At 37.9% G+C, this 12,884-nt stretch overlaps 1 protein-coding gene across 1 annotated transcript; it reads right to left on the bottom strand.

Annotated features, from left to right (window-relative positions):
• Positions 1–11,622: 11,622 nt before the first annotated feature.
• Positions 11,623–12,291, bottom strand: LOC149216184 (uncharacterized). Its single transcript, XM_089389854.1, has one exon. It carries the CDS (start codon positions 12,286–12,288, stop codon positions 11,623–11,625), a length of 666 nt encoding a protein of 221 aa, XP_089245980.1. The 5' UTR covers positions 12,289–12,291.
• Between the last annotated feature and the right edge of the window lie 593 nt (positions 12,292–12,884).

A 12,884-nucleotide genomic window follows, 5' to 3' on the forward strand; every position in this document is an offset into this window, starting at 1 on the left:
GAATGGCCACCGATTGAAAATTTATCATAAGCCACTTTCAAAAGAAGAATTTGTCAAGATGTTCCAAAAGAATTCTGCAATAAGGCTGGTGGAGAAGAATCCTTCTTCCCCACCAGCCTAGCCTTTTATTCTTTCAGTTAACAAAAAAAAAAAAAAAAAATGTATAAGCCTGAAAACCAATCCTAGATTGGCAGTCTTATACAGAAAATATGGAGTGAAAATCAAGGACACTTGACACTCTATATTTTCTAAAAAAAAAATCTCCTCTCCTTCTCTTTCCATCTTCACTCCACCTCATTTGCCATTTCACTTGACCCCCATCTCATTCACATTTTCTCTTCACTTCACTCCGCTTCATTTTCATTCCACTCCACTCATTTCATTCTCATTTCATCAATAAAAGTTCCTTTCAGAACTATTTCCACTCAGTTAATTCCTTCCTAACCACATTTGTTCAGCTAAGTGGGTACTGTCCCAGTTTTCGTAGCTGGAAGTAGTTTCCACAGCCAGAAACAGTTTCCGCAGCCAGAAACGATTTCTGCAGCCACCATCACTCTGTTTTTCAAATACACAGTCAAAATGTTAGTACAAAAATCATGAAAATGCAGGTGTAAGTGAGCAAATACCATGAAGACATGGAGCATCTCCAAGATATCAAGAAAGAACAGTTGGCTAAAAGCTATGGGCAAGAAATGACAAAGTTTCCAAAGGTACGAGCAATTTTTTTTATCAAATAGCAATTAAAGTCATGATTATGCATAGTTATCAAACCATGAAAAGTTCTACTATGTGCAATGATTCGATATGATAGCTCCATTACCACTCCTATCCCACGACATTACTCCATACACCAAGCATTCATTTCTTAACGGTCTCATGATGGGTTTTTCGGGTTTAAACTCAAGTTAACTGCACTTCATTTGCCACCTGCGCACATGAGATGTGACCAATCTCCTTACGGCTCTTCTTCACCGTATTTTCCGCAGCTATCTATTAAAAACGTGTGATCTCCCGTACGCAGTCGTTAATTCAAAAATATCTCGCCTCCACTACCGGTCACTTACCATTTCATTTAAGACCTTCCTTTCATATACGCACACTTCAGTTTGTAAACCCGTTCACCACTATCTATCCTTTGTTCTGCCTGTAATCCGAAGCATTCCCATCACCTGCTATCGATTGCAACCATTACCTTTTACCATAAACCCTGCAATTGAGCTACTGTCCTCTGTTAAAAATTGTATCCTCAGCCGAAATTCGAATCAGGGAAAGAAATGGGAAAACTACTCAGGGCAGAGCCAAAAGGACCAAAATAATTAGAAGGTTACCCTCAGGCCAAGGCTTTACTAAAGCAAGCTAAGTGGTTACGGATCATTCAAAGGTTTAAAGGCTATAACAAAGAAGTAACCAATGCTTTTGCATGGTAATTTGATGGTCAGAAAGTGGAGATTGGAGATTTGAAGCTTACAGTGACCGAAACAACGGTAGCAGCTGCTACAGGCTTACCTCAGGAAGGTGAAAGATGGTTCAAAAATAAAAGCGTGGATGAGCAAGCATGGAGAATCATGCTAAGAAACCCAGGTATGGACACTACCATGTTTACTAAAGGAATCCCTATTCATGCATTAAAGGAAGAATGGGCTAGCCTACTATTAGTTATCCAAAAATTTGTCACCTATGAAGGACGCTTCGGTTCGATGTATATGTACCATGCTAGACTGCTGATGAATTTCTTAGAAAATCAGGCTCTTAATTTGCCTTATTTCTTGCTCTTGAGTTTGAAGAAAATGAGCATTACAGTCCAAAAACACATAGGCAATATAGACTCTCATCTATACCATCATGGACTTATAAAAATTCTTATTGAAGACCACTTAAGGAAAAACAAAGATACATGGGAGCAATTTTTGATAAGAAACTACTTCCAAGAGCCATCTGAGGCCTCTAAAAATAGCACACCGAGGACAGCAAGGAAAAGTAGGAGGATAGAAAAGAACACTACAGTCCAAGACTCCCCTACTATAGAAACTCAAGAAACTGACCAAAAAGAAGAAGAAGATAGAGCTAAAGACAAGAAACAGAAGAAAGAAAAAGGCAAAAGAACCATCCAAGAAGTCTATCCATCCCCTGAGCAATCCATAGAGGAGGATTATCAATCACTGTCAGAAAGATTAGTACATCTTCAGGCTGCTGCTATAGCAAAGAAAAAGGCAAAAGGAAAACAAAGTATACAAGAAAAAAGCACTAGTCCACCATACTTAAGGAGAAGCAAAAGGTTAAGAGGAAAAGGGAGCAAAATGCAAATAAAACAGCCCCACTTCATTGACTTAGGTGGAGAGACACCTGAGAAAACTCCAGCTGGCCATAGTCCACCTCATCCTCAACCAAGCATTGAAATCAGTCCTACACATGATGAAAGCCCTTCTCAGCCAGAGTTGGAGAGCAGTCCTCCTCCTCCACCAGATTTTGAACTCAGTCCAAGAAAGACACCTGAAGTAGACCCCAATCAACAGGAAGTATATGAAAACTTGGAATCATTAGAAAAGTCAGTTGCAGGTCCAAGCACCACTCTGCCACTAGATGCACAAGTTCAGTCCTTGAAACAGGATGTATTTGAATTAGAAGTCCTAAATAGGCATATCAAGCAGGAAAATGAAGCACTCAAAGAGCAGAGCAAGGTAGATAAGATTATCCATGATAAAACTATGCTCCATTTAGAACTATGGCAAAAGAAACAAGAAGCTGAAGAAAAAGTGAAAAAAGTTGAGCAGATCATTGATTAATCTCAAGTTCAGGTGTCTAATAAGGAAACCAAGAATGGTGGTAGCACCAAAGAAGAAGAAAAGAGGGCTAGATGTCCTAGCAGAAGCATCAGAACATATGGATTAGAAAGGGGTGACTAAATTTTGGTTGCATGAGGACATGCAACACCTTCACAGTGGGGGTATGTTGAGTCCCAAACCTGCACTTCCCTATATACCCTTTCAGCCTTCTTTTTCCATTTACTTCGTCCACCAAGCTGTCAAATCGTTGCATAATAGTTTAAAAAGAACTTATGGAATGGTTTCCTAACTATGCTTATGACTGTTGTTTGATTTAGATTTTTGTTCAAGCAGCTGCGGAAACTTGTCACTTTCCGCAGCCAGCCCAAGTTTCCGCAGCCATTTTGTTAAAGGCTATGCTATAGGTGTCCAATGGAGAAACCAGCCACATGGGTAAGCTGCATGTGACGTGTACATGGGGTGTGTCCCCTCAGATCAGCCAAATCATTCATAAACAGTCGCGGTCAACGATGGTCAAAGGAAGGGCCAAATGAAGAATTTTGTGGTGGCACGGCTCTGTTTTGCCCACGTGAAGGTTTGCGGGGCATGATCCTTAGTTTTCGGAGGTATTGGCACACCTGGAGAGCAGCCAATGAACTAAACCAAGCAGCCACCACTCCATGAATTCATGACCACCACGCTAGATCTCGGCTCAAGGGATTTACGTGTCTTTTAGCAGCATAAATCTAGGAATTAGTTGCAGCATCTTTTTCTTATAAATAACGCGTTGATATACGCTGAAGGATTAGCTTTTCATATTGTAATTTCGACTGTTTTCACCCACTGTACTGCATTTCACTTTAAATACATGAGAAGACAGTTTTTCTGAATCGAATTTGTGACTAAGTGATTGACTGGCCGAGGTTGCAGAGGGCCCCTGTACACCAGAGGCTTGTATAGTTTCTACTTGCTTTCATTTATTGTTTTCTTTCAATCATTGCTTGTATATATAGTGTGCTGTTCTAATGATCATTGATGTCTATATTTCCTTTATCTTTCTTTTCTAACTGTTAGCTGATCAGTGCTTCTTTTACAGGTTTTGTTGTAGGTAGCCCGGGTAGATTTACATATTTTTTAGATAACTACTGACATATGAGATCATCTTTTCCTTCCTGCTAGTTTTCATTTTCTGAAGTTTAATTCCAGCACTGTCATTTTTCAAATTGTGTTTTGCTTATTTATTTTTCTGCTACTTAGACATCATACTACTCATTTGTTTATGGTTTCTTTCTATATTCAAGTGACTCTATTAGTAAGGAATCAGAATATTACTTATTGTAGTGTGATTTAGTTTGCTTTCTTGCAATTTAGATATCATATTGCTTAACTTGTTCATGATTGCTTCCCATAACTCAGATTAAGTTGAAGGGTAAAGTATCAGAAGGGTTGAAGTAGTGTGATTAGTTTCCTTTATGCAATTTAATTTCCTGCAATTTAGATATCATATTGCTTAACTTGTTCATGATTGCTTCCCATAAGTCAGATTGAGTTGAAAGGTAAAGGATCAGAAGGGTTTAAGTAGTGTGAATTAGTTGCTTTGCTTTCAGTCTTTGAGTTGCTTTAAGTTCAGTTTTTACTTTCTTTTTCATACAGCAGCAAGGATACTGGGCCATTGTCATTAGTTCACTGTTTGATACATTTACTTCATCTTAATAATTGATTTCATTACAGTTAGTTTAGAGCTTTATTTTTGAACACTTTTAAGTTTGGAAAATCATTGTAGAAATCACCATTACCATCCATACTTAACTTTCATTTTCACCATCACACACACTAAGGAATCCATAAAAGATAAATCCTAAAACAAACTAAAAAAAAACTCAAAAAGGACAAAAGGCTAAGAAAATGGTTATCTTGTACATATAGTACACTTCACTTCGTCAGTTTATGAATCTCGGATTGACACTTTAATCAGCAATTTAGAACACACTAAATTGACCAAACAAACATCTCTAGGAAACATGCCCAAGCAAGCTAACAGAATGATCCAATTTTTGAATACTCGCACGAAAGGGCAGTTGGCCAAATTGGGAATCAAGAACAGGACTGAAACTATTTTGCTAATAAAAAGGGTGTTAACCCTTAGGAATTTTGTGCAGACATTGGAGAGAAAATGCCAAGAGATGCAAGCAGAGGTGAATGACTTCAGAATAAAAATCGCAGCATTATAGAGCGGAGGGCTACCTAGCCTAGTAACCAGTGCTGGAAAACTGCTGTCACATGAGCATTATGCCAACGGAGTGGACAATTATGCTGCCAATCAAATCACAGCTTCCTCAAGCACTTCAGAAGATATAGGGCCTCCAACTGGACAGGCTGTCTTTGATAAATTAGAAAATCTATTCTATATTGCACATGAGATAAATCATCTCTTTGAAGACCAGCTAAACTTTTACAGGTACACAAAAGCTGATGAAACACTGATAAAGATACAAAGGCATCAGCTACCTACAGAAGATTGGTGGAGAGGAATGATGGATACGTTGCTCAAGTGATTTTGGGTATTAATTATTTTTTGGTAAACTACAGTTCAACATATACAGATGGCACAGTCAAACAAAGTAGCATAAATCAGAATTGGAATGTTAATTACAGCTCATCAAAAGTAAAGTAGCCCAGAACCAAAGATGAAGACCATGAAGACCAAGACAACCACCGGCAGCACAACAACATCAGAAAAGCACACACAGAATAAATGCGTGGTAGGAAGCTGACTCATTCAGCCCAGAAAGTCAAAAATTCTCTGACATAATAGACAACTAGCAAGCCAATATTAACTACAGTATTTAATTCTTTATTTACTTCCTTGGAAGAGTTGGTGATGTAATTTATTACATGAAGACTCATCATCTAGATATTTTGTATCATATGTTTGTATATATACCTCCCCATAGAACGTATTTGGGGTTGGTTGATGATTTTCGCTCTAAGAGCTGCACTGTAACTTTCAAATTTTCTAATACAAAGAGCTGATGGAGTTTATGATTTCTGCACTGTCTAGATGTGAATGTGATGAGCTGCGTTCTGCTACAGGATTCCTGTGTTGTTTAATGAAACAATAAGTTTTTCTAAACCATGTTTTGTCTTTTCTATGTTTGCTAAATTCACATATATGTTTCATGATCCCAGCAACAGAGAAAAAGAATAGCTAAGGACTTGTTTAAATACACCCTTTGCTCAATCTCTGTTTCTAATTATGTTTTCTGCAGAATTGGTCATGAATATGAATTCTTAATTGCTCAAATTTGCACTAATTCTCTCATTATGAACGCTGTTTAGGAATTCTTAACTGCTCCTAGATAATATTCTCACATTTCCCTCTATCAGCATAGTGAAAGATCCTTGACTGCCTTTCATTCCCTGATCCCATGCCATCGATTCCTAAATTTGAAGATTTGTTTCATGGATACCTATCTGGCTCTATAGTACTACATCTATCCCAACAAGCACTTTCAGCAGTACACAGTCATTGACTCCATTTCCCAATGGTCTAAGCTATTCTGAGAACTACACATCAGTTCTATTTGAAACCATCACCCAACCAAACTCGAAACAAAACAAAACCCTGTGCATTATAACTAGCCTAAAATTAAATCAAAACAAAGTTAAATCATAAAGAGAGAGCCCTCTCTGGTTGCAGGTAGGCTAGGACCTGTAGCTAAAAGATTGTTTAGTGGGTACCTCACCCGTATTACCTTGGGAGTCAAAGGGAACAACCTGAGTGATAACAAGTGCCTCATCCAAGAAACATCATTGGCGACTCCACTGGGGAGAACCAGTTTTTCAATTACTGTCTGTCCCTTAAAACTACAGATGAAGCCTGAATGTCAGCAAGGAAGCCTTTGAAACTGTTCTTTCTTTGCATTTACAGGATTAAATAAAAGCTGCTTCAGTCAATCTTCATTCTAGTTTTAAGCTTCAAACAGTTGTTCCAAAGAATTTGATCAGTCCATTCCTAAAATTGGAAATTCTCCCAGAAAAATACCAAAACCAAATTTGGAAGCTGGCTCCAAAGAAGAAAACTCGTTATACCAGGTCAAATCCTGACCCAGATCCTCCAGCTATTTTTGATAATCCTAATTTAATCCCAAAGATTCTTAGGAAGCAAGAGGAACAAGAAGATCTTGTTGATTCTAGCCCTGAAGTAGTTCAGCACAGTTATAATCCAACCACTACTAAACCTTCAGTCCATCCTCACATAACTCCTTCTTCTCCTTCTTCCTCATCCACATCTCAAAGCGCCTTCTCTACACCACCATCTACTACCCATATTTCTACCATTGTTACTGCTGCTCTAGCTGTCCCATTTCTTCATGTTGTTGGTCCTGTAAATATGGCAAATAGATATGCCCCTTTGCAGCTACCTGGAAATCTTGGGGCTATGCCTCAGGATTATCAAAGTAAGATCACTTATTTTGATGGTACAGGTACATATACTGCCTTACAACACACTAAGAAAATGCAGGACTATTTTGAGAATTATGAGATAGATGATGATGATGTGAGAATGAAAATTTTTGTCGAAAGTTTAACAGGTGAAGTAAGAACTTGGTTTAGGGCACTTGCTGCAAATTCCATAGCCAATCCAGATGCCCTTTACCAAACATTTCTCAACAGATGGGAAAAGAAAAAAGATCCACTGCACATTTTATTTGAGTATGACACTATAAAAAGAGGCCCACAAGAAACTTTCCTAGATTATTGTTTAAGATTCAACAATGTTTACAATGCCATTCCTCAAAACCTTAGACCTCCACCTGACTTAGCCTTAATCAAATTCCCTAATGGATTTGATTCTGACATGGCATATCAACTGAGGGAAAGAGCCCCTCCAACCTTAGCAGACATGTAGAATATAGCTGTTAGTGTAGAGGCAAACCTAATTGCTAAAAGAAATAGGGCAAGAGCTGAAAGAAGAACTACTTTCAAGGAAGAACCTTCCACATTTGAACAAAAATTGGATGCAATCATCAAAGGCATGGACAGACTTGGGGACAGGGTGGAAACCATCGAGAGAAAGTCATCATGGGAAGGCCAAACAAGTAATGCCAGAAACCTAAACTTTAGAAAGAATCAAAATCCAAATGTTGGAAGGGCTAGTCCCGACCAGAACATTAGACCTCCTTTTCAAGAAAACTATGCTGAAGCCTCAACATCTAGTGAACCAACCGAGGACCATCACATCAACTTAATGGGTTTGGATAGTGAACATCAGGGCTTTCTAACACAAGAGGATCAAGAGGCCCATAATTGCAACCAATTTCAAAACAAATCAGGAGAGTCATTTGACTTTAGGGAAGGCTATGATGCAGCAGTTTATGAGGTTCATAAACAGTATAAACTAAGGAGTAGAACCATAGATGTGCCTGAACCTATCAAACCAAAGGATAATAAACAGCCAAAAAAGACAAAAGACAACGTTGTTCTCCCAGAATCCTCTGATAAAACAGACCCACACCCAAGAGAAGTCACTGTGGAGGATATATCAGATGTACAGCCCTCTAAAAATCAGCCATCATCATCCCTCCCCTCAAAAGCAAGTTCAAATAGCATTCCTGAAAATAAATTCAAAGCAGATTCAATTCAAAATCATACCCATGATGAAGAAAAGATAACTGAAAATTCAGCCGAAAAGGAAAAATCTGCTGCCCATAATACAAAGACTCAAATAGAAAAACCCTTCAACTTGGAAATAGAAATAGGTAAGCTGAAAATAGCTATTCCTCTCTCTGAGCTCGCCAAACATGAAGTATATAGACAGAAAATCAATAGGTCACTCCAAATATCAGACAATAGGGATGCTGTAAATGTTCTAGATGATCAACCTGAATTACTTTTTGGTCCTGAAGTTAATGGAAAGACAGCAAATGGAGGAGTCCCACCTTTTTAGGTCAATTTAAACATTCATGACAAAGTGTTACACAATGCAATGTTTGATTCAGGAGCTTCACACAACCTAATGCCTAAATCTGTGATGGAAAAGCTAGACCTAGATATCATAAGACCATACAAAGATTTGTTCTCATTTGATTCCAGCCAAGTCAGGTGTCTAGGTCTAATTAAAGATTTGTGTGTTTCCCTGGTCCAATACCCAACCAAAACAATTTTGATGGATGTGGTGGTAGCTGATATTCCACCCAAATATGGCATGCTTTTATCCAGATCATGGGGGGCCAAACTCCAAGGATCCTTGTAGTTAGACAAGTCCTATGCCACTATTTCAGTCTTTGGACAGCCACAGAGATTGTACCGTGAAACACTGATGAAATATATGGTGAGTAGTCAAGAAAAGCCCCAAAACTTCCCCATCTATTCAATACATTCCGACATGGATTCATTCATTTTGTATAATGCTGACATGTGCACCAAAACTGATGCCAAACTACTGATAATAGCACAACCAAAGAGTATGAATGAACAATCTACTGATCCAGATCAAAAAACTGTCAATATGGCTAATGCAATAAAGAAAAATGACACATCAAATGACTTACAAGAACCCAATCTACCCATGGTGCAACTTTCTAAAACTCTCAATGTAAACCTCGACCATGAAATCTTATGGTATTTGGAGTTTGATGGCTCAGTCAACAAACTAGTAGCAGGGGCAGGGGTCTGGGTACACAACATGCAAAATGACCAGGCTGAAGGTCATGCATACAGATTAAATTTCAGATGCATAAACAATATGGCCGAGTACGAAGCCCTTTTGTTAGGTCTCAAACTCATCAAAAACCTAGGTGCAACCAAAGTCTCAATTTTAGGGGATTCAGATCTGATCATACAGCAGATGAAGGGAAATTTTGTCACAAACGATCTTAGGTTGAGGGCTTACAGAGGTGCAGCCATTGAACATTGACACTTGCACTATGGATGATCAACAACAGACAGACAGTATTAAGCAGAATATATCATCTGAAACAACAAATCTGATTTTGCATCCAACTACTTTTAATGAGAAGAATGTACAACAGCTGAAGCAAACATATTTTGATGAAATAGCTGAGGCAGAAGCTGAAGTAATTGATCTAAAAGACAATTTTCTGCCCACAGGCTTGACTCCTTTGGAGGATTTATTCGATTCAAATGATATTTCTAGGAAGCCAAAGATGCAACCACTAAATGCTGAAATTGAGGACTGCAACATTGGAACCCCACAAAATCCCAAAATGGTAAAACTCTCCAAAGCTTTGCCTGCTGATCAGAAACTGAAATATATTGACTTGTTTAAGGAATTCGAAGATGTATTTGCTTGGGGTTAAGAAGACCTCAAATCTTATGATACCTTAGTAATCCAATACACTATACTCTTGAAAGTGAATCAAAAACCTTTTAAACAAAAGCTTAGAAGGTTCAATCCTGTCATCCTTCCCCTAATTGAAAAAGAAGTTAAACGAATGTACGAGGCTGGAATCATTGCTCCAATCAGGTTCTCAGAGTGGATTTCAAATCTAGTGCCTACTAGGAAAAAACATGGGAGTTTAGATTGTTTGTTAAATTAAGGAATTTGAACAAAGTCTTTTTCAAAGACCATTACCCCTTACCAAAAATGGCTCATATCCTACAAAGGGTAGTGGGAGCCTCTAGGATCTCATTGTTAGATGGGTTCTCTGGATTCAATCAGATTTTAGTACACCCAGATGATCAAGACAAAACTGCCTTTACAACACCTTGGGGAACCTTTAAATATGTCAAAATACCTTTTGGGCTTAAAAATGCAGGGGCCACTTTTCAAAGAGCAATGGATATAGCCTTTGCCAAAGAGATCCACGATTTCCTAGTAGTCTACCTTGATGATCTCACTGCCTTTTCAAAATCTGACCAAGAACACTTAGAACATTTAAGACAGGTGTTCCTAATTTGCAGAAAGTATGGCATCTCTTTAAACTCAAAGAAATCACTTTTCGGCCTACAAGAGGGCAAGCTCCTAGGTCACATCATTTCAAAGGATGGCATTAGGATCGACCCGGACAGAATTCAAGCTATCCTACAAGTGCCTCATCCAAGAAACATCAAAGAACTACAAGCCTTTTTAGGGAAGATTAACTTCTTGAGATTTAACCATTTAATTAAAATTCCCTAATTGGAGATTTAACCATTTAATTAAAATTCCCTTTAACCATTTAATTAAAATTACCTATAAACCTGACAGGGTTAAATATGAAATTATATACTTGCATTTTTCTATCATCACAATTCAGAATGGGATAATCTAAGCGGTCGAAATGATAGGGTAGAAAGCTAAATAGCTTTGATACGAGATTTAAGAAAATCCGCACACTTGAAACTGGCCAAATGGAGAAAAAAATCAGCAAAACTAGTTCTGAATGATATATATCGTTCAGATTGTTCCAATGCAGTGTATCTTCTTATCAAACTACTTCGAAAAGAAAATGCCTAATAGGATTTTTGCGAATATCTAGATGAAAGATGAATATCTGAATAAAAGATGTTGTAAACCACCTAGAGGCTATCTAAACTCGTGAGCAGTAACATTCGATGAGCAACCTGCTCTACTAAAGCGTTGAACAGCTGATATGGTCGCCCACCTCCAATCGGCAATATGTTATAATGGTCGCCGACCCTTAAGTTTATAATAGATTTAGAGTTTTATGATTACATATATAAAATATATTATTTACCAGATTGCAAGGAGACTGGTTATCTGCGAGTCCTCTGCACCTTCTGGTGCATTTGAATAATATGCTAACATGTAATACCGCAATAAAATTTGTTGTTCTGCTTCAAGATACAAAGACCCCCAGATAAATAATCTATAAAAAGCGTTGTAAATCATAACTCATACCTCTAGGCTGTGCATAGGAGAGGTGGCTGTGTCCTGAAGTAATAGATCACCATGCTCATATTTTTTGAGCGTTCTCATTTCATTCTTCCTTGGAGCCACATCCGCCAACGAGCAAGATGCAATGCATTCCGAATCCCCATCTTTATTGACATGAACATCAGGTTTTCTTATAGCAACTGATGAATATGAACCAGTCGTCCTCCGCCCTTTCTCATACTCAATATCTTGCACAGGCAGAGGAAGCTTCTGGGGACCAGACGAAGCATCGGAAACCAGCGAAGACTCCTCCTCCCTTCCTGTAATGCTTGATGCACGACAGTCATAAATTCGATATCTTTTTGCATCCTCTGTAAACATCGAACTTTTCTTCTGCTTCTCCTCAATATCGTCATCGCTGGTTCTATACTTATCGCTCCAATTATCTACATACTGATCCAAATACATTGTCCACCCGGACTCGGACATCTCAGTTTCCATGGCCTCTGCGTCCTCACTTTGCAAATATTGGCACTGAGCAGCAGAAGCAGGTCTCATTTTTTCAATTGTAGGAGAGATTAACGGTCCCTGCAAATTGCTGTCCATGTTATTACTCGACATACAGGCAAAGGATTGGTTCTCAATACTTCCCAACTCAGAACCAAACATAATGTTGGAGTTCATATGAACAAGTGATGTGCCTAAATTTTAGCAGAGCACCCAACACGAGAGTGGAATTCATATGAATATGAACAGGTCATGTGCCGAACTTGTAGCCCGCTGCTTTGCCACCAGTGTCATTATTTAACATTAAAAAAATCCAGGTTTAACGGTCTATCTCTTGAAAATAGTTCCGAGTTTAACCACCTATACCTCAGTTTCTTTGAGGTCTTACGTTGGATCCATTTGTTTTTTATGGATCATTCACCATTAATTTCATTATTCCTTTATTTATAAATATATAATTCATATCCTTTATCATTAATTTTATTATTTTTTATCGAGAAAATATGTCATAATTCAATTTTCAAATCAGTAATGGGACAGTTATTATTTATTGTTATTCATACATACATGCTAATTCATTTTTGTTATTCAAAGAAAAGCATATCACTTAGAATTACTTATAAATAGTCCATAAGAAAGTAAGCTAGTAGTATATAAGTAAACAAATTTTCGCTAATGCTATATAACCCTAACTCTTAATTGTTAACCTATTTCCTTATATCCAAAAACTACAAATTCTCAAACAACAATAATTTAATACATACTTGAACCCT

The sequence above is a fragment of the Pinus tabuliformis genome, chromosome 1_1 (genome assembly GCF_031772625.1).
Source record: "Pinus tabuliformis cultivar Carrire ecotype Pingquan chromosome 1_1, CPIR1, whole genome shotgun sequence".
NCBI classification, from domain to species: domain Eukaryota; kingdom Viridiplantae; phylum Streptophyta; class Pinopsida; order Pinales; family Pinaceae; genus Pinus; species Pinus tabuliformis.

Coding starts and splice junctions, on each gene's coding strand:
- LOC149216184 (XM_089389854.1), bottom strand. CDS start 12,288: ATGAACTCCAACATTATGTTTGGTTCTGAGTTGGGAAGTATTGAGAAC.